The sequence below is a fragment of the Galleria mellonella genome, unplaced genomic scaffold (genome assembly GCF_026898425.1).
Source record: "Galleria mellonella isolate WM207_F2 unplaced genomic scaffold, CSIRO_AGI_GalMel_v1 utg312, whole genome shotgun sequence".
In the NCBI taxonomy this organism is placed as follows: domain Eukaryota; kingdom Metazoa; phylum Arthropoda; class Insecta; order Lepidoptera; family Pyralidae; genus Galleria; species Galleria mellonella.
Genome location: NW_026442074.1, coordinates 4720886 through 4743701, shown reverse-complemented (window position 1 = coordinate 4743701; position 22816 = coordinate 4720886). Strand labels below are relative to the sequence as shown.

General features: G+C 32.5%; 3 protein-coding genes across 5 annotated transcripts in view; 1 reads left to right on the top strand and 2 right to left on the bottom strand.

Moving 5' to 3' along the window:
• Nucleotides 1–22816, top strand: part of LOC113515226 (flotillin-2) — a 293605-nt gene that overhangs the window by 222915 nt on the left and 47874 nt on the right. The gene's annotated exons all lie outside the window — the stretch shown is intronic.
• Nucleotides 2318–6803, bottom strand: LOC128200947 (glucose dehydrogenase [FAD, quinone]-like). Its single transcript, XM_052896143.1, has 3 exons — nucleotides 5277–6803; nucleotides 4062–4292; nucleotides 2318–3258 (listed from the first exon to the last, which is right to left on the bottom strand). The coding sequence occupies exons 1-3, from the start codon at nucleotides 6801–6803 to the stop codon at nucleotides 2455–2457; spliced, it is 2562 nt and encodes an 853-aa protein (XP_052752103.1). The 3' UTR covers nucleotides 2318–2454.
• On the bottom strand, nucleotides 8736–17170 carry LOC113514952 (glucose dehydrogenase [FAD, quinone]). Its single transcript, XM_026899050.3, has 5 exons — nucleotides 16952–17170; nucleotides 13084–13160; nucleotides 12162–12306; nucleotides 11378–11548; nucleotides 8736–10769 (listed from the first exon to the last, which is right to left on the bottom strand). Exons 2-5 carry the CDS (start codon nucleotides 13150–13152, stop codon nucleotides 9259–9261), a joined length of 1896 nt encoding a protein of 631 aa, XP_026754851.2. The 5' UTR covers nucleotides 13153–13160; nucleotides 16952–17170; the 3' UTR covers nucleotides 8736–9258.

Here is a 22816-nt window from a genome sequence, read left to right as displayed (position 1 = left end):
TTCACCTATAACAAGTATAACGCCATGCACATCACATATCACACTATACGAGCAATACCCACGGAAGCGTTTACGCATGGGAGCATCAATCCTGAGAGCTAAGGTGCACTGTATCATTTATTGCACTAGTAGTTTTACGGTAATGGATACCTACATTACTATTGCACTTATACGTGAAAAAGTTTAACATCATTTTCAACCGACTTCGAAAAGGAGATTCTTAATTCAGTGCAATTCTTTTTGTTTGTTATTTCATAACTCCTTCAGATCCTCCATCGATCGCCTAATCGATGGTCGGACCAAGTAACCACCGTTACGGGACTGTCAATTGCAGCTGCTCTGCGAGAAGCTGAAGGCCGTGCAAAATGGAATAACATCATAAGAGAAGCAACAGACACCTTTCAAGGACACGACCTTCAGTAATGAAGAGGACGAAGAGAGAAAGAAAACTCCTTCAGTTCTAAACCGATTTCGAATATTCTTTTTTATCTGAAAGGATGTACTTACAGTAGATAAAAAAAATATCAAAATGTGTTTAGTTTATAGATCAAAATTACTGGTTTTGTCACAATTGAAATCTTTTTCTTTTCTATGGGACTCGATCTTTAATAATCAATCGATTGTAAAAGAAAGAAAGTTGTATAATTACAATAACTATAATAGAATATAATTATAGTAATTATCTTATTAAAACAATATTATAATAATATAATCTAACTAGTATAATATTATTACACTGGCACCTACATACCTTCCGTGATCCTTAATCTCTAAACACAAACTCTAGTCAACACACGATTGCTAGTGTCTTTTATAATTTCCATTTTATTTATGTAAATTAATGTTTCAAATTGTTTACAGTTGTATTTACAAACTTTTTATTTTTTACTAGGTATTACGTTTCTTGTAGACAGCTATAAAAACAAATTAATAGCCTTTCGCTTATTCATAAACAAAAGGAATATTAAAATATTATGCTTTGTATGTGAATTATATGAATTGAAAACAGTTGATTTATCACATAACCGAGCTTATATTAATTAGAAGCAATGAAAAACTTTTTTTTCAACCGATTTCAAATAAAAGAAGATTCTCAAACTCGGTTGTTTTTTTTTTATGTTTGTTACCTCATAAATACGTCAGTTGTAAACAAATTGGGAAATTCCTTTTTTATCTAAAGGTTTAGTTTTGTCACAATTAAAGTCGGTTTTTATGGCCCACTATTAAATTATTATAATAGATATTGTAATTCATTCATTAAATTTTTTAATACAACTAGATAATTATCACGTAAGAGATGAAACATCTGGACGAGTGGTGGTCCTCCACCGTGCGTTTTTTATAATTTCAAGGCACTTTCTCCCAGCACAACCACTCTTTGGAATCAACTTCCAGCAAAAGCAGTATTTCCGAAATACGACAACATAACCTTCAAGAAAAGAGCATATTCCTTTTTAAAAAAAGGCCGGCACCACACCTGCAATGCCGTTGGTGTTGCGGGTGACCATGGGCAGCGGTAGTCACTTACCATCAGGTGAGCCGCATGCTCGTTTGCCCCATGTGTTGTAAAAAAAAAACATTATATGATATTATCTACCAATCAAATTTAAAATTTTTAGAAATACGAAGAGTACGATATTTGGCGTTATATTATAATTATTATATATTACATCAAGTAAAAAAAGTTTTATATATATGTACTCGGCCAGAGTCGGATTCGATCGCTAGTTCGTACATTTAGCATAATTTACTAATTTCCACATTATGTCACACTTTGTTAAACTTTTTTGACATCTCTTTTAGTACAATGACAAACACTGACAAATATTTCGTAATGCCATGCCTATCTCTGTATTGACAACAAGGTCGACCCTGTGATGCAATATGCAAATCATAGGGAGTATTAAATACTAGCTGCCTATATTGTTAACGCTCTTCCGTAACCTCGAGAACTCAGAATTATTCACTGTACCGATCGAATGCGTCCAAGTCATCCTACGTACATTGAACTTCAGATTTTTGTACTCCACTTTTATAAATAACTTCTGACCCAGATTATATATGTTATACAGAGAGTAACCCATACCATTATTATCCTTTTAAGGTAAATTCTACCAGTGAGGCTAAATATTTTTCCAAAATCAACATAATCAATATTTTTTTTTTCTGAACAAATTCTCGTAAATATCTACTCATATACTGTTGATGCATTAATCTCCTACCTCGTTTCTAAAGAATGGTTTAACTACATAAGTACTTTATGTATTAAGTATTCTGTACTTATACATTAGTGAGATTAAAATATTACTTACACACTCTATTTGGGATGTATATCATGGATTCATATATTTTTTTTTATGCAGGAAAGGAAATATAATATCCGATTTACAAGTATTTAATTAACAGTTACATAAATAATAACAATTTAGCAATAATTTACATTAATTATACAATTCATAATACAATTTCATATTTTATTCCATTGTAGTATAACCAAGCTTTACATTTCTGGCCTTTTGGCGTTGAAATATTTTCAGTTTCATAAAACAGTGGAGTTTGATCTACTCTGTAAGGATAATTTTGAACTGGTGTTAATTTATGATTTGCAGGAAGTGTGTAGGGTCTTTTCTTCTGTTTCAAGTTGGGTCTTGAGCGATTCATAACATTAAATTGATATGGGTTTTGCTTAGGATATTGCCCATAATTTCCTTGAGGCAACCAATTGTATCTGTCCGAATATTGAGGGATATTCCAATAAGGGTATGGTGTAAGATAATACGGTATATTTCCAGGGAGGAAGTTGGGATTGATATGATTTTGTTGAAATTCAGGACCATAAGGTGGTTTTAGATCTTTCGATTTGTGTATCGGGATAATTTCTTTATATTTAGCTTCATATTCGCGAGATATTAAATGTGGTTTGCTATCAATGTTGCCTTTTTTTAATTTTGTTGCTTTAACTTCAAATTTATCTGTTGGTAAATGCGGAAAAATGTTTGATGTCTCACTGAATACGTCTAAATCTATATGATTTAGATTTATTTTGCTTGGTTCATCGCTCTCCTTGTTTTCCTGGTGCTGTCTGCCGTTATAAATGGGTGGACAACTATTTCCATAATCTGCAACATCACTCCAATCTTCTTTGATCATGTCTGAAGCTTTTTCGGCTATCATAATGATAGGAGCATTCGTATTACCACTTACAATCGTTGGCATGATGCTCCCATCTACCACTCTCAGATTACTTATTCCATAAACCTGTAAGATAAAAAAAAAATATTATAATTAATTGCCTGATTTCCCAGAATAGCTGAATCCTGAGGTTTTACTAGTATAAAACGGTATATAAAGCATAGACGTAGTATAACTTGAACCTAAAGTACTGACAGACAGACAGAAAACACAAGAAAGTTGTTACATTAGTGTGCGTGTTATGTAAATGTATATATGTGACAGTCTGAATTTATATGGAATTAAAATCATATTTATTATAATTTTTATTTCAATCAGTGGGCTTTTTTTTTAGGTTTAAGGTGAATGTCAATTAAGTATTAGGGTATTTTGCCAAAACAAACAAAACGGGGAACCGGCAATAATATTAAAAATACCTATCTCAAGCGAATTTGAAAAGGATAAGGATTAGGTCTTTATAGGATTTAGGATTTAGGATACTTATAGGATGGATAGAACATATATGTTCAGAACTTTAGGTTAAATTAAATATGTTTTTCCACCAATTCTTGTATTTATATTATTTAAAAAGCCTATAGTTAATATTATTTTGAAAAACAAAACTAACACTTGCTTATATATTTATGTGAAAATACCTAAACATAATTGTAGATGTGCATATATTTAATTTTAGCAAATTAAGATGAAACGGTCATGAAAGTTTTAAACTATAATCATCAAAATTAATTTACAAATATCAAAATTATCGTAAAACACGAATAGAAAAAATAATATAATCAATCAAAAATGCACGACACGTATACGTTTTTAGCCAATTTTTGCTTTTTCAACTTTATTACCTAAACTAATATATATAAATAGTTTCTTACCCTCAGTCGTGGGTCGACGACACTCTCTGGTATGTTCACTGGTCCCATAGCACAAGTACCGACTGGATGATATATAGTGAGCGTGTGATGCCTCGCCTGACATTCCAAATGCTCCTGGGACATTAGATCGAAGTCTGCACATCCTGGGTTTCTGTTTGGATTTGGTCGCGCGTTAAGTTTCCGAAGAGCTGGTTGTTCAACTATTGCTTGGACTATACGTGCACCTTCTACCTATAATAATGCAATTTAAAATTCCCCATAATAAATAAATAATAATAAGTCTGTCTTTTTACAAATAAATAAATAAATAACTTTATTAACATGGTAGGTGAAATTAAATACATTGTCTTGTATTAACTAAATATACTATATTATAATATTAATTTATTTTAATTTTAACTAAATAGCTATGTCACGCTGCTTCGTCTGTGGTTGTATCGTGATGTTGAATAGTGTAAAAAATGAGCTATCAAATGTGAAGAGAATTTCAAATCTAACTTGTAGTTTCAGAGATAGGCGTGTTCAAACAAGCCCTTTAACTTTATCATATTAGTGTAGATGAATATACACTGTTACGTTATATGTGACTCATGTGATATCATAATTTGCTCTACTTATGATAATAAATATAGGTATGTTTTTATAATACTTACTCGATTTTAAAATTTCGTTGAAATTCGTTAAACGTTATTGTCATGACTAACGGACAAACCTAAATCTAAAAACAACTTATTTCGGTTTCGATGCTTACTTTGGGCTCTCTTTTTTTATACCACTGAGGTGGCAAACAAGCATACGGCCCACCTGATGGTAAGCGGTTACCGTAGCCTATGAACGCCTGCAATAATAGGAGTATTACGCACGCGTTGCCGACTATGAAAAAACCTCTTTATCCCCCTTTTGAAAAACCCCATGCTGTAGTCTCTTGAAAAAACCTCTTCTTATTCTAATTTACTTAAAAAATCTCGATGTACATATTTTTCGGCCCTTACTTATTATAGAATGAATTCGTATTAATTTCGATAAAATCATCATCTTCCTACCCTTATCACAATTATTATTTGGGGTCGGCGTAATATGTTTTTATCCATATTACAAAAAGATTTGACTTTTAGTTTTACGACCGGCCGCCTGCCTGACGTCAACCCTCTTTGGGAATTAATTTCAATGAAAGAAATTTATTTAGGTTAAAATAAAATGAACAGAAAAACTCACCATTACTTTCATGTCTTGTGGATCTGAATAATAGTTCGGATATATTAGAGGCGGCGAATATGGATTTGCATCTCTAAGTTTTAAGAAACCACGACTTCTAGGCCTCAAAAGCAAAGGAACTATAGAAAACGACGAGTCGTACAAAATGTCTTCATACAATTCAGCATAAGTCTCATCTGTTAGACCATTAGCTCTTTTTCCAAACCATCCCCCATCCATATTATCTGCTGTTGGAGCAATGAAAAGTTGAATATCTGGATAATCTTCAGTGGCATCTTGGAACTTTGTGTTTACAAATGCCATAGCTTCAGCTTCCATCATGCTGTATAAATAGCCTTTCTTATGGACTGCGAAATCTATCAAAGTATTTAACATGTAGGCATTAATTAAATTAAAGCAGTAGTCCGTTCCGTTATCATAAGGATTATCAAAAAGAAAAGAGTGCCCACCCATTGCAACATGATCTTGGAGATTTTTACCTACTCCAGGTAGGTCGACAATTGGATAAATACCATTTTCTTTCAAATGTCTGGCGTCTCCTATTCCTGAGAGCATTAGAAGTTGTGGTGACTGTATAGCTCCAGCAGACAATATAACTTCTTTGCTAGCTTTCACAATACGATGCTGACCATGTTTGGTAAATTGCACTCCATACGCCTTTTTATGTTCGTCTATTAAAACTTTTTCCACCAATGAGTGCATGCTAACGTGTAAATTAAGCCTCTTTCCTGCAGGTCTTAAAAATGCTTTCGCTGTACTACATCGAAGACCATCGCGAACAGTTGCATGTGAGCGGGTGAATCCGGTCTGATATGCTCCATTTACATCCAAAATATTATATCCAAGCTGCTGACCAGCTTCTAAAATCTTTCGAGTAATTGGTTGCTCGTATTTGAAATATTCGATCGTTAAGGGACCTCCAGTAGAATGGAATGGGCTGTCCTGGTACTCTGGTATACGCATATCTTCAGACTTTAAAAAATAAGGTAACACATCACTGAAAGACCAACCAGTATTACCCATGCTGGCCCAATTGTCGTAGTCACGTCTATTACCTCTAATATACAACATAGCGTTTAATACACTAGAACCACCTAACACTTTTCCGCGGGGCCACTTGCATCTCTTATCCACCATGCTTAAACAATATTCATCACCAGGTTCAGTAACAAACTGCCAGTCTATCGAGGATGTTTGTAACACGGGAAATAAAACGGGCAACTCGGAGAGCACGTTCTCATCTTGTCCGGCTTCTAATAATAGGACGGTCCATTCGGGATTTTCTGTAAGTCTGTTAGCCAACACTGCACCCGCTGAACCACCTCCAACTATAATGAAATCGTAACAGTCGTAAAGATGTTCGAATGGATGATCTCTCACACGATGCTCTGCATCTTCTATGTCCGGTCTGTATATATGTATGGCCATTCGGAGTACAATCATAGCTCCGAGACCTGGTAACAACCCGAACATAATTCTGGTATTAGATAAAATCGGCCTAATTGACATTTGCCCGTATGTCGACATGTTTTCAGTATAAAACCGGACGATGAATGTTAAGATTGATATATAAATTAATTGAATGACGTCTAAATCAGCAAATTGGTTGAGCAAGTTATTGTGCACCCAATCGAGTTATGTCGTATTGTATTATGCAGTACACAGAGTACTTCCATTGTGATGTATCTCAACATATTAATATGACACAATCTTACATAAACTGGCCTGTGGGAAAAATTAAGAAGTGAGACGAGTGTGGAAATATTTGAAACAGGTGTATAAGAATAAAAAACTTTTAAATTGATAGTCGCCCAATCGTATCGCCCAATCAATACGAGTATCGAAAAGTTGATATCCAAATTGTGTTACGTCCAAGAAACAAAAATGTTCCTAACTATATTACAATTTTAATATAATTACACATTAATGTGCTGTGTAATGCAAAGAAATTAATTAATAACACTCATATTCTCTACTAACATAATAACTCCAAAATATTTAACAGAAAAATGATCCGACAACATTTTTAAGTCTTTAAAGACAAGGAAATTTCACTTTTAATTGATCTGTAATTTTTAATCACTCGAGCTGATTTTGATAATTTCTTTTGTAATCTTTAGATTTACTCTCACTTTGCTTCCATATTTTTCAGGTCGAATTTTTGATAGCGTTAATTAGACAAGCTCGTAGTCTGCTATGTAACAATATGTATCAAAATGTGTTACATTTTACCACAATAATATCAGAAGATAATTTAGAATTATAATCATTACTGAATTTTTATAATAAAAATCACAAGATTGTTATTAATAATATATTATGTATTATTCAATACTCCTCTATACCTACATTACTCTATGTAATATAAATACTGAGTCGACAATTTACCACAGGTACCTATGCATGTAATATCATTGTGTCGATGACCTTAATATCAAATTTGCGATGAATTTTTTTTTAAATAAAACAATTTAGAAGTGTATTGTGTTGCTGCCTTAGATTATGAACTAATTAGGCGGTAATTATCACTTATAGATAGCACAGAATAAAAGTATGGCCATCACTGTTTACACTGTGACACCCATGGTACTCATCATGCAGAACCATTCCAAAGGACCAAGATACTTATTACATATAGTAAATATAATCCCAGTATTTTTTTTATACAACTGTTGTGGGGTTGCAAGCACCACCTAGGGCCTTTATGCGTTGCCATTCCTGAGGACTCAGGTGTTATTCCTCTGTACCTTGTAAATTCACGCCATATCCAATCCTTCAAACCGAAACACAGCCAAGATAAATTATACTATTTTCTATTATCTGTATCTATTTGTATTATGAAGAAACTAAAAATTAAAAACTGTAATGTAAATATTGACTTGCCATTGTATGACGAAAACTATTACATTCTTTAATAAAGAAGTATAATAATAATCGAAACAATGTTTTTGTTTTTCGGTTACTCTTGAATACATTATTCAAGAAATCTCAAGAAAAGTAGTATTGGCTGCGCTATATTTTCTATTATGTACCTACGAAGAACGATCGAAACTATTCAATGAACTGGCTGCCTCTTTGCCCAGTATAAAATATTTTAATTGTTATATACTTAATTACATATTACATACATATTTCAGGCAAATTAGTAGTAATAGTAATATATGTTCGTATGTTTGAGTACTGCGTACTACTGAATTATTCATAAAATATATAAATAATTTCACTAATAGATAATCTTTGTTTTTTTTCTATAATACTTACGATAAATTTTCTACCAATTCCCGTGGAAACAACAGAGATATAAGATTTGTGACGAGACAACTAAACCTAGAGTTTCTTTATGATAAATTCTTTAAAATGTAATTTTTAGAATTTTATCTGTAGCGGCTATGAATAAAAAAAGGTTTTAATTAAACTATTTATTTCTTTAATACAATTACAATGAATTGCTATCAATTGTTAAGTGAGGTGGGGCGTTAGCGATATTTTTCATTTGTAAGCTTCCCAATTATAGACTTCGGCTAAATAAATATATGATAGAAATTAGTCAAAGTGGAGTAGCTCAGAATTAGTACGGAGTATATATAGAAAATTTATAGCCGATTACTAATTAACCAAGTGTTGCCGGCCACAAAGTTAGTAATAGATTTTTTTAAGGAGGGCCACATATGCATTTGCTACCTTACTAATCCAACATATATGGCGTGAAATAAAAAAAAAAAAAAACAATCAATTTGTACAAAATTGAGCCTAATCACGAATATAATCACAGCATTTTTTTCATTTTCTTCCACAAAAAATTACTCCTCTTCAGTATTGAATTTCAAATGTTAGTAATATTGCGAGTCCGGCATTAACAAATGTCGTCTTTATTTACACTATCACTATTAAATAAATAAATATACCAACTAACATGAATAAATTAACTATTTACAATATAATACTGATATGAACATTCAACGGAATACTTTGTACATTAACGTCACAGGTAATATCTAGATCTTCTTCTTTTCAACCAGAACTCCTTGATCATATCACTCCCCTTTTCTCCAATCATGATTATCGGAGCATTCGTGTTACCACTTACTAATGTAGGCATAATGCTGCCATCAATGACTCTTAAGCCTTTCACACCGTAAACCCTCAATTCGGGATCTACGACAGCCTCTGGGTCCCAATACGGTCCCATTTTAGCTGTCCCCACTGGATGGTATATCGTACAAGTATACTGCCGGATCATACACTCCCAAAACGCATCAGTATACTTTTGTATTGTCGCACATGCTGGAAACACATGCTTGTTCAGTACAGAACCATACCTCTGGAATGCTTTGGTTCGGGATACGGCTACAGCAATTTTGACGCCTTCAATCAATGTTTTAACATCCATTTCATCTGTTAAATAATTCGGATATATATAGGGATAGTCATAGGGATTTGCGCTACGTAACTGTATGTAGCCTTTACTTCTTGGGCGCAACAACATTGGTATGATGCTCCAGACATCCATGTTATTTATTGGTCGAAATACGGCGTCGTAAAACTGATCGGACAATCCATGCACTTTTCGTAACTGTTCACCTCCATCAGAATTTGTAGAGCCAGAGATAAAGTGGAATTCTATGTCTGGGAAATCATCAGATGCATTAACGTATTTAGTATTAACAAACGCTAAACCTTCAACTCCTCCCATAATGGTTAAAGGACCTTCGCCTAATACCGCATATTCCATCAAAGTGCTCACTGTGTGAAGTCTGTGTTCTACAATTGAAATTTTTTTGTTAACCATGAAAGCTAATCCTCCTAATCCAATATGATCTTGTAAGTTCTTGCCAACTCTCAAATTTTGTATTATTGGTATATGATGTTTTGTTAATTCTTCTGCTGGACCAATACCTGACAGCATAAGTAATTGAGCTGAATTAATGGTTCCGGCCGATAATATAACTTCTTTCCGCGTCCTGATTCGATAGATCATTTTATTACGTACAAATTCTACTCCAAAAGCAATTTTCGTTCTGGGATCTATTAGTACTTTTGTTACGTGACTGTGCATAGCAATGTGAAGGTTTTTACGGTCCTTGGCTGGTCTAAGAAATGCTTTTGACGTAGAACATCTGCCTCCGCGACGAAGAGTGCCTTGAGCAACCATAAATCCAGTATGGTTTTCTCCATTAATATCTCTATTCATATATCCCATTTCTAAACCTGCTTCGATAAAACTAGACACCAATGGAGTATGATAAGGAGCTTCAGCGACTGTTAAATAGCCTCCAGTACTGTGATACGGGGTTTGTGCTAAGTATGGGTTTTTGTTATCTTCAGATTTTTTAAAATAATATAATACATCTTGATAACCCCAACCCTTGTTGCCCATGGACTCCCAAATATCATAATCTTTTCTATTTCCTCTCAAGTATAACATGTAGTTCAAAACTGAACTGCCACCGAGGACTTTCCCACGAGGCCAATTGCAACGACCTCCTTCCATTGCTGGAATTAAGAAAAAGAGTTTGAATTAGTATATTATTTTATCATGAATAACTTTCGCGAAAAAAATTAATCGACTATTTATAAAATTTATTAATCACAGTCAATCAAAGTATAATCACTGTAAGGTGTTGCGTACGCCATCTATCAAGCGGTAGCAGAAAAGTAATTTGATTGAATATGTATTCATGAATGAATGATTGTATTCGATATTCTAATATTTACGCATGACTTTTAAACTTTTAAATATAATGCAATTTAAGAAACAGATTCCTGCTTAATTTTAACAATTCATAAGTGTCTGCGTGCCACGCAGTGCGTGATTTTAAAGCTCGTTCAATTTATAAGTTCACAATGATCACTTCTATGTTTCTTTTTATATTAAATCACATTATTATAAAATTTGGTGAAATTTTGTAAATAGGTATTGATTGCTTCAATTAAAAAAAAAAAGAGAGATTTCATGCCTATAAGAAAAATTAACCCAGTAGATGGCAGTAGGAAGCAAAACAGCGTTCGAATTTTCAGCTAGTATTGTATATATTTTTAATATTTAACATTATGTGGTTTTCATTACGTCTAATTCTACTAAAAATATTATGTAAATTTACCTAAACAAGTTGTTCCCGACGGCTCAGTTTTATATTTCCAGTCCAGCTTACTGAGCTGCAGATATCCAGCTAAGAGAGGTACGTCAGATATTTCCGTCTCATCTCCACCCGCTTCCAGCAATAACACTCTCCAATTCCCGATTTCTGACAAACGATTCGCCACCACGGCACCTGGAATAATAAAATATATAAAATCAAAATATCTTCTATGTATCACTAGAATACAGTATGCAATTGCTACTTTGTCTGGTGCCCACCCTAGAATGCGGATGAAATTTCGCAGATATATCTAGCTACATACGTGCGTTTTTTTTTTACATTTTTACAGTTCCCCCTCAGGAATAGCACCGCATGAGGAGTATTATTCATGTTTATAAACGACGGATATCAGATTTTATCAAGTGTACCATCAACTTGTTTCCCATTCAATATTTCATAAAAAAATATTAGTAATACAATAATAATATAAAGATTTTATTTAAGTAAATTTAATTACAAGCATTTTTGAATACTCATTTTTTATGATTCTACCATAAGGATTTTAGTTAGGATTATACTCGTATTATGTATATCAGAAATAATATTACAAAGAGATAAATTTGATTTTTTTTTTTGTAATGGATAAATCAAAACTATTTAATCGGTCTTAAAATATCTTTAACTAGTAGATAGATACATTATCAGCGAGTAACATATAGTGTATTTCTTGTTAAAAGAAAACGTGCGAAGATGTGGCGGGCCGCTAAATAGTATATAACTTCAACGAGACCATGTACTCACTGACCAGCAGAACCTGCTCCCACTATGACGAAGTCATACTCTGGCAACATCTCTGTATCGGACACATCTGCTGGTCGACCTTCTGGATCAGTCTGGTCGTATTGGTAGTACGCTATAGCAGCCAACAACATAGGGATGAACCATGCTACCTGAAATAAAATATGAAATATTTATGTATTTATTATAGGTATAAATGATAGTTATAAAAGTACTAAATTATATACTGACTTGCTAAGATCTTCGAAGCTAGAGAGCTTCGAGAGCTAAGAATAAGTCAAAGAGTTCCTGACTCCCGGATGCAGGATTTTTCTTTTCGGACACTATGCAATATTTGTCTTTTGTAATAAATATCTGTTTAAGCAAGCATGAAAGCATCATCTTTTATTCAATTCTTCAGCAAACAAACTATTTCAATTTATCTCAAAACTGGTCGTTGTGATGCTTTCTCATTAAAAGATTAAAAAATAAAATAATAAATCTACAATCATTACAAAATTAATATGAGAATTGGTAGAGGACGAAGCCTATCGATTCCAGAAATATTTTGAAATTCGATTCAAAATTAGCGACACAATCGCGTAATATATCCACAATAATACACACGAAATTATCGACCTCTCCCTTTTCCATTAATAAAAATCAAAAATCTTTACCCATAAAAAAACTCTTCAATTTTAGAAAACTTTTAAAATTAAGTACAGATTTTGATGTATACAAAAATTAAGTATTTCCTTCTTTATTAAAATCTAGCATCTTTTAATAGGTTGAGGAATTTCTTTTTTGAATTAAAGTAACTGATTTTGCCACAGTTAAAGGTTTTTTTGTGAAACACAGTCTCAAACTAAGAGTTTTCATTCAAGCTGGTTTATTTTAAACATAAAGAAAATGTCAATTGTTATAACAATCGCCATTGACCGTGTAATTACCTGCGTACCTGCGGCTGCGATCGCTGAACCAGATATCACATCAGCCGCCACGTTCACAATCGAGCTCATATTGCCACCTGTAACCAATAGATCATCACAACGTTTTTATTTTTTTGTTTCCTTCAATCTTCTGTAATTCATCTATTTTGGATGGATTGGAAGCTTTGTGTAACCAATATATTAATAACAAAACAACGCACTAGTCAAAAACATCACAGCCCTCACATTGAATTCTGTGATACTTTTAATGCTATTTATGTTTATATGTGACCGTTACTACTTTTCATCAGAGGAACCATAGTTTTATTTGTCTTTCTAAATTCCATCCAACAATACTAACCCCTTAATGTCCCACTACAGGGTACGATTATCTTTCTATTAGGAAAGGATAGTCTGTTTTTACTATCGTCTTATCTTATTGTATCAGACGTTAACTGCTGAAGATAGGCCCCCCATAAAGTGGGGTTTTACCAGTAATGGCCACGCTTGGCAAGCAGGTTGGCAACAGCAGCTAGGCTTTTAGTGATGTTTTAAAAAGGACACTGCTGGTTTCTCCTCGACCATTAAGTTCACTTACGACTAATAGCCTCTTATAACAACCACGGTAAAAAAGATGACCTATTTCTATGCCGGGATCACACGTGACAACATGGTTTTTACATCTATAGTATACATTAGATATATGTATGTATGTTCATTACAATATGACACCTATACATGCATTATTATTTCTAAGGAATAAGAATATAACATTTTGACTCCTTCTCATGCTTCCGTTTCGAATAATTCCACTGTCATAGCAGACTTGCAAAGAATTGTTTGGCAATCAGAAAAATCAGTCCCGACTTATTTTATAAAATTAATATTAATAAAAACAGTAATCCATTGATCTAGTTATCACCAGGAATAGGAATGTACCTGGTGTAATGTACCGTTAAAATGTCGGTGTTTGCGTGCGGATTGCTCGCCTGTATAACATGACGTACGGTTGTACGCGTACCGTCGCACGCGCACTGTCGCTTTGTATGTATTAACGGTCGCCTGTTTTTGTGGCACACTTTTGGAGACACGACTGTCTTGTTAAACTTTTCCTTACGGGTTTCAATAATACATATCTTTTATGTTTTTTTTTTTTTTTTTCTTTACGTTGATATTATAGTTACGTACGTTTTTTTATCGCCATTATCACCTTAACGCTCTTTTATATATTTTAATAACTAATCAACAATCGATTATACGTGTACATTTGAGTCAGTCAGTGATTTATTTTTAATCTTATTTTATGTTCATATTATACTTAGCTTGAAGAAGCTAAGTGGTATGTAAAACAAAATCCGAACAATTTGTAGAATAAATTGTTCGAGCATTTTATTTTTCATATTTCCAAGCTTTTTGTTTTTTAATAAAAACAAAAAGCTTTTTTATTATTAACTCTTTATTTATTAATTCTTTTTTTAATATGATCATAGTTTTTTTTATTTTATCTATAATACAGATAACAATGAGTCAGAAATACTGTTATACCTAATACGTAACTATAAACACGAATTCCACATTTAATATATTTATAAATAGCTTCGATATTTTAATGTTTTCACAGTTATTTAGATTTTGTAGAAAGTCTATTTACGTGGTGCGTTCATCCATGACCAAATGCGTACAGGGACGGATTACTAACAGACTATTGGCTATACGTTATTTGTGGTTTTTGTAACTAAATTACAGTCCATAAATATAGGGCATACAGGAGAGACTCTTAAGAGCATAATAATAATATAATCCAATATTATTATAATTAAAGAAAAAGGTAGATATATGGATTAGAAGCGCGCCGAAAATGAAACGCGTGTGACGCTCAATTAGCGTAACTATGACATTTATATACATTTTAACGCATTTTAGTTGTTAAATCTCAAACATTATTCGTCTTCGTGTTTCAATTACTTTATCCCTTTAAATTATTTGACAATGAGATGAAATGTTATAATGTCATAATTCTGTATTCAGAAACACTCTAATTGTTTTCTATAATCTTATTAATATTATAAATGCGAAAGTTTTCAACGAGATAATAGTTTTTAATATATCATTAATGTCTTCACTGAAATAGCAGAAAAACAGCATAGAATTATTATTAGAATAGAAAAGCAGCATAGAATTTTTCTATGATTATCACCTTCTTCGTGCTTTAGACAGCACTTCAAATATCACTTGTAGAAAGTCTTTCAAGTTCAAGTCAGAAAGTCGATAGGATCTGGAAACTTTTGATACCAGAAAGTGAAACTGAGCAGTAGTAGTACTATTTAAGTGTAACTTCTGTAAATTATTTTTTTAAAGAAACTAATTGTTATCTTAAACTATACTTTTATAGATTTTGAATTGTAGGCTTGCTAAAAGTGTTCTGAAAGATTGATAAGTACTTAGTACTTTTTAAGCAGATTCACTTTAAATGAGCACATGCATCTAAGTAATCCGTCACTGGCATTCATACGTATTGTAGATAGATCTACGCAACTGTACCAGCTTCCAACAAAGTTCCGGTGAAAACAACATATTGCGTAATACAGTCATAACGTAATTAAAATGGTGTACTAATGGAATTCTGATTAAGTTAATGATGACAAGTAAACATTACTATGAAAGTTTAAATTTATTGTGTTATAATAAAAGCTTTTCGTTTTCAAAATTGTGAATCATTGACACTCTTGGTGTTGCAGGCATCGATAAATTATGATAACGGTTTCCTGATTGTATATCCTGCAATAATTTTGCAAAAATGGTTCGATAATTGCTATTGATTTTTATTTATGACATGTCTTGAATTACCTATAAGCGATTTGCGAGCGAACAGCAATTACGTTGGTGTTGCTTCTTCAGAACGATTAAGGAAATGAAGTTTTGTCTATTGCGATTTGATCGCTACTACTATTTGCTAGAAGGGCATCTAGCCCATCTAGCGATCGGAAAGCAATCCTGCTACGTAATAGCTGCATATTTTACAATTTGCAATCGAGCATAAAGTTTACCGTTTGCCAATAGACAGAATAAATATTATGGTTGTTTACCAATATATCGAAAGACATGTTCTTTAACTATGCCTTTGCTACTTCCAAGCAAGGCATACATAACTCTACTATGTTCCTGCTTACAGCTATTATAAGACACATATTAAGGACATGTGTTGTATTCTTTTAAGACTCCTGTAATTGACTTCTGTATAGCAGAAGATATTTATCGTTATTTTTGCGTCTTGGAAGGTCCAACAAGCTGGTGACCCATCTGATGAAGAATACAATTAATAAAAAACTTTGTCTATAAACAAAACAGCATCATTAAAATTTACAAAATACAGAGCAATATCCCATGATACCTTTGATACGTGGAATGTATTTCCACAATTTTCGTTTCTGTCTTAATCTTTTCTAATCTAAATTCCGAATTATCTACTCCTAATATAAACAACCGTTTCCATCAATTAATTAGTATACAAGTGAGTAAATCGCGACTTCGCTTCACTCTTACGCAAAATTGATCCCAATCTCAAGGTACTACTAATACTTATAATCTATCTGAATCGGGAGAAATATTATGCTTACAAATTAAATAAGAAAGTCTTTCATGTAATTTTTTTATCATTAAATTACTATTACAATAGAAAAAATTTAATTTAAAACAGGGGACCAAATATTGTTTAAATATATGATGGTGTATGTACATATTGATATGTTATAAATAACTGTTTTTCTGTATTTCTTCGCAATAACTAATAATTAAGTGATAATATTAGAAAACATATTTTCTAACAAAACACACATGTTCATGAAATATTCGTATATTGTGTAGAAATACCGGTTAGTACTACACTCACCTTTTCTAATTTATATTTTCGCCAAAACCGTACAAAAGCAGACACATAATATAATTGGAATGTTTTCGATTTCACTTATATAGAATACCATCTGAATCACTTTCGCTGTTCGTTCTAAAGTATTTACACCCTTCGCTTGTTTATCTCACTTAAAGTTTCGATACAGTATAGTTGTATCACAAGTGAATACTAGCTCGCGACGGCCACTTTCATCGAGTAACGAACCCAAACTCGTCACGTAGACTGTCTGGTGAAATGGTGGGAGTACCAATATTAGTTCCAACTTGGTGAGGATTAGTGATGTGTCGAGTTGGCCTTTTTTTGATATTCGAGTCTCTTGGTACTCTAATCGAATAATCACTCGAGTTTGAGAACTCGAACAAGTACTTTAGTGCTTTTGGGTATTTCAGTACTGTACCAGACTCGAATATTTTTTTAAATACTTTCATAATAAAAATAATAAATGTTCAGCTATTTAATAATTTTGCCTTAATATAATTAAGGGAAAAATTAATAAAACTATAAAACAAAAAAAAAATTATGATAAACATGTACCTAGTATTCGAATATCGCAAGTATTCGATTTCTGTATAGTATATCAGAAATCCATACATAGAGTACCCGAGTACCCGGTAATCGAGTCAGCCTGATTTTGCACATGACTAGTGAGGATATCACAATTAGAAAATCCTGTCACATAATATTTTGAATTACTTATATAAAAAATTGTGTAATTATAATTTTCATGACTTGCATCACGTTCATCGCTGTTTAGGTATTAACTTTTAAGCATAGCCGAAAAGGAAGAGTTTCTCAATTCATCTGTATTTTTTATTTAGATAATTCCTTTTGTTAATGACAAGATTTGCTGCTGTGTTGGTTCCATATAATTTTTTTGTTAAGGTTCTGAAAGACGTTAAAAAAAATTATATTTATATAATCTACGAACTTATTTTTGCTTAAATTACGATACGGTATTCCTATATTGATACGAAAGTACCCTTGTTACTAATACTCTAATTTTACAGCCAATCAAAAGCAAGAGATGAAGTCAATTAATGAAATACTTAATTTGCGATTCAAAAATCCTAAAATGCAATCATGAAATCATCTAATTCATGTTTGTTTCATAACTTTATTTTACTGAGTACACTGAATTCGTCATCTAAAAGTTATTCTTTAACTTTTTATTTTACTAGAAATTACTGCTTAGTTTTTAGTAAATTTGGATATATGGGATAAGATAATGGGGATATATTGCGACAAAATATCTACGGCAGGACAAAAGTATATATATATATATATATATATATATATATATATATATATATATATATTTTATATATAGTATTAAATATATATATATATATATATATATATAGAGTTAGTACAATATTTTGTTCTAAAGATGATAAACTCTACAGAACATTATACTTCAATGTCTAATAAAATTCAGTATTCAAACCTTTTTATTGATATTGTATATAAACATACTGTGTACATTTGTACTTTTCTATCCACTGTAAACCTTGACATTGATCCCTTACATTTAAGATAGTGTTACATGTGATTCCTTGATCCTACATGCTGCCCTACTACCAAAAAATACTAACTTTCACCAGCTATTTCACGAGATCTCACTATTGTTCGTTTCTCCGATTCCCTGTCGACATTGTGATGATTTGCATATGACGTTTTTATATTCGTGATGAGTTGTCATCTTTTTAGTCTACGCTTAACGGTCATCCGATAATTTGTTTTTGAAAATTCGTTGTTTATTACAAAATTGATATTATCTCTTCATTTGTAAATACATACTTTTCAATATTTTGGAATTATTAATAGAAATAAAAGGGAATCATTAAATGTGTTGCTACGTCCAAGACTCGAGAACGGTTGGGCTAATTTGGGTAATTATTCTTTTTAAATATTCGTTGAAGTCTGAATATGGTTATTATGGAGAGAAATATAAAAAAAAATGCTTGAGAAAACAAAACATTTTTACATTTTTCGTTTTCTAAAAAAAAAACTGTTTTTAACGATCAATTCTATCATTTTAATCAAATATTGACGTCAGACATATGTAGTGATAAAGGTTTGGATATTTCATACATTTAATATAATTTTTACGGACAAAATCCAAGATTACAATGTTACTTAATGATAAGGATAATGATTAAGAATTATTTTATTTATTTATTAATTATAAAAACATGAACAAATGCCTGTATAGAAGATTATAACAATCACAGGATTCTTATACCGAAGCTCTATATACGAGTATGCTTGGTTTATGATTATTAATATTCTTATAGGTGGATAGACATTATAATGCATCTGTTCCACTTTCTTGTTCCTTGTGAGTCATTAACTGCTTATACTTTCCTTATGACTTTAACGAATACATTTATTAGTCGTAAACATAATTTAGTTTTCAATTCTTAATATTGGACGAACGTTTTAATATCTAAAAAGTCGTTTGCTTGTGATTCTCTGTCCCACTCTGGTGTCTGTTGCTAAGTAGTTGTGCTTGTATGTGTATATTTCGGGTTAAAAGGTGGATTATAGCAATAAAATTACAATTATACGCAGGCGTGAGATGTTAGTCATGAGGAATGGAAACGAATAGGAAATACCATAGACATCATAATATATTTTGGGATATCCATGGAACTATACATATCTTTTGATGACAACTACTGACTTTCTTCAAGGTGCATCTTCAACTTGCTTGCCATTACGATTCCCATAGAAAAAAACTGGAATATTTATAATAGTGTTGATGATTAGATGAGATTAATTTAAGGCGAGACTTTGCTTGGCTTTGCTTCACTTTGCTTCTTCTACCGATTGTATAGCGGATTGTGTTCTAAAAAACTCTTCAATATGATGCGTACAGCCACCTTTCACCATCGTCCCACCCACTATCGGCAGGGAATCCATCTTCACACAGTTGAACCAGAATGGTTCCGCGCAGTGCGGTTTCATAGGAACTTCCCCTACGAACACTCACGTTGTGGAATGATCATCTTAGCCAGGTATTCCCTAGAGACTACAGCATGGGGTACTTTAAAAAAGGACGTATTAAGGTTTCTTAGGGTCGGCAACGCGTGCGTGACATCCCTGATGTTACAGCGGTCCATAGGCTGCAGTAACCCCGTTTACCATCAGACGGGCCGTATGCTTGTTTGCCATCATAGCTGTATAAAAAAATAGATGAACACAAATAATTGTCATTATTAGTAAAGCATGAAAACGACATTTAAGAAAGCACAATTCTTTCCTACTGATCCTGTTTTAATGGCGTAACACTTTTTTTTCAGTGAAAGTGTTCTATTACATTTGGTTATGTCACTTAAGTTGCTATTTTTACGGCTCGTTGATCTAATGGTATAGCATAAGTAATGGGTTCCGTAGTACCGTAGTAGTCAAATAATATAATACCATATTAGTAAGTGGTAAAGCATATATCACCATGTCAGCCTTTAACTGCTTACTGCTGAACATAGGCCTCTCCCTTTTAAGATTTTGCCGGTAGTCGCCACGATTGACAGGGATTGGCAACCGCAGTTAGGCTTTAGAGATGTTTTAAGAGAGACGCTACTTCCCATCCCTCGTCCTCCTTTAGTCGCCTCTGACAACACCCACAGGTAAGGAACGGATGACCTATTCTATGTCAGGAACATACGATCTTAAGCTTAAGCCCAAAGCCATATATAAATGAAGTCATATATTCTATTCTCGATAGTATTTATAATATAGATTAGCTTAGAAGTTGTACTTAATACATATATACTACACAGCTTTAATAACTTTATTATGTACACTGTCCGTTTTTGTTACTAGATTAGTTGATGATTACCCGGAGAATCGAAAGGGAATATTTTTAGTAATGGGGCCGCTAGTCCCCATTACTAACAATCCGTCCCCAACCACCACATACACTGTCTGTTACAGACGTCATTCTCTTCATATCAAAACGGATAGCTGAAATTTTGTATTATATGTATTTTATTAAGAATTTTATATTTTGCTCAGCAAAATAAACAACCTCTTTAGTGATAAAATGGTAATCTTTAATTTCCGAAATCTGTTCACAATTAGGTATATATCTCTAAACATACGTACACAAAAAGTTACATTAATAGACAATCTAATCCTTAATAGCGTTTTTATTTTAAAATTATTTAAATATTTTTTAATACCAGAATTTAATACATTCCTAATATCAATACCTATACTAAATGAGAATCCTTAAAGTGCGGAATCCTAAAGTAATTGTCAATATTATTTATCTTTTTAACAACAATTAGTGTTATCAAGCTGTCTAACAAGTTAATCCACCCCGAACGGCTTTTTCGGTAATCAAATGCTAGATTCTACAAAAATGTCTTATATTTGTTTTGGCGAAAGTGTGATCGTGACAGTAGACGGAATCGCATTAAGACGATTATCGTCGATTGCACTTCTAATTTATTTACTTATATTTATAAATAAAGAAATTATCTTTTTATTTCCAAAAGAAGATCTGAATCCGCAGGTATTTTTTTTTGTCTATGTTACGCTATTACATCGTCAATTCTGAACTGGTTTTCAACTAACTTAAAAAACAGATTTTCAATTTGCTTGTTTTTTATGTTTCCTCGAACTCCATCACTTATATACCAATTTGGAAAATTATTTTGTTTTTCTGAAATATTATACTTACGGATGACCAATCTGAATAATGGCCATAGAAATCTTAACAAATTCGGTTCAATAGTTGTAGATATCGTCTTAATTATTTGTGGTATGTACGTGTTTAATTTTTTTTTTTTTTTTTACTGTCGTGTACTGTACGAGAAAGAAAGAAACGAAAAAACGATGTTCAAAAGAAATGTATGAGCATTGACGTCACTTTGTATGTATATAATATTTTACCTTATTCGTTCCCCACTTTAAAATATGTCAGTCTTATATGATGTATTGATATATTATCAAACTAAGATATAAAATTTAGACATTAAATAATTTGTAATTTATAAAATCATATTACGCCGACTCCAAATAATAAGGATAAATGGCAGGAAGATGGTGATTATGAGAGTGAACAAAATAAATTATAATTTTGTAAATGTTTTTTTTGTAAAAACAATAGACAATAGAATTTTTTACCATTTATCGTTAGAGTTTTTATTTCTTCGTCTTTACGCAATGTTATGTAGAGTAAACCTTTTTAATATTAGGAGTACAAATAAGTTTCCGCCGTTTTTTAACACAAATTAAATATTTATTATAGAAGAACGGTAATATAGATTTATATAAAATATTGCCCATCACTTGCAACCACTTTTTCCCATCTCTCAGGCAGCATTCGAATTCCACGTCTGAAGAACTTTGTCTTTTGAGGCTATCCACGAATCAACCCAATTTTTGGTATCCTCATAAGATGTAAACCGCTGCGTCGTCAGAGCATGTGCCATGGACCGAAACAGGTGATAATCGGACGGTGCAATGTCTGGTGAATACGGCGGGTGGGGTAACACTTCCCAATCAAGTGTTTCCAAGTACTTTTTTACGGGAGCCGCAACATGTGGACGAGCATTGTCATGCAGAAGAATAATTTTTTCGTGTCTAGAATAGTATTGAGGGCGTTTTTCTTTCAGAGCTCGGCTCAATCTCATCAATTGTGTTCGATAGAGGGCTCCAGTAATTGTTTCGCTCGGATTAAGCAACTCATAATACACTACACCTAGCTGATCCCACCAAATACACAGCATAAGTTTTTTTCCGTGAATATTCGGTTTTGCTGTTGATGTTGACGCGTGGCCAGGTAATCCCCATGATTTTTTTCTTTTTGGATTGTCATAATGTATCCACTTCTCA

Excerpts from the sequence above, each read along its gene's own strand:
- LOC113514952 (XM_026899050.3), bottom strand. The coding sequence starts at position 13,152 with ATGAGCTCGATTGTGAACGTGGCGGCTGATGTGATATCTGGTTCAGCG. Across the intron at positions 12,307-13,083 it reads TCGCAGCCGCAGGTACGCAG|GTAGCATGGTTCATCCCTAT; the intron begins GTAATTACACGG and ends ATTTTATTTCAG. Across the intron at positions 10,770-11,377 it reads GTCGGGAACAACTTGTTTAG|CAATGGAAGGAGGTCGTTGC; the intron begins GTAAATTTACAT and ends TCTTAATTCCAG.
- LOC128200947 (XM_052896143.1), bottom strand. The coding sequence starts at position 6,803 with ATGTCGACATACGGGCAAATGTCAATTAGGCCGATTTTATCTAATACC. Across the intron at positions 4,293-5,276 it reads CACAAGACATGAAAGTAATG|GTAGAAGGTGCACGTATAGT; the intron begins GTGAGTTTTTCT and ends GCATTATTATAG. Across the intron at positions 3,259-4,061 it reads TCGTCGACCCACGACTGAGG|GTTTATGGAATAAGTAATCT; the intron begins GTAAGAAACTAT and ends TTTATCTTACAG.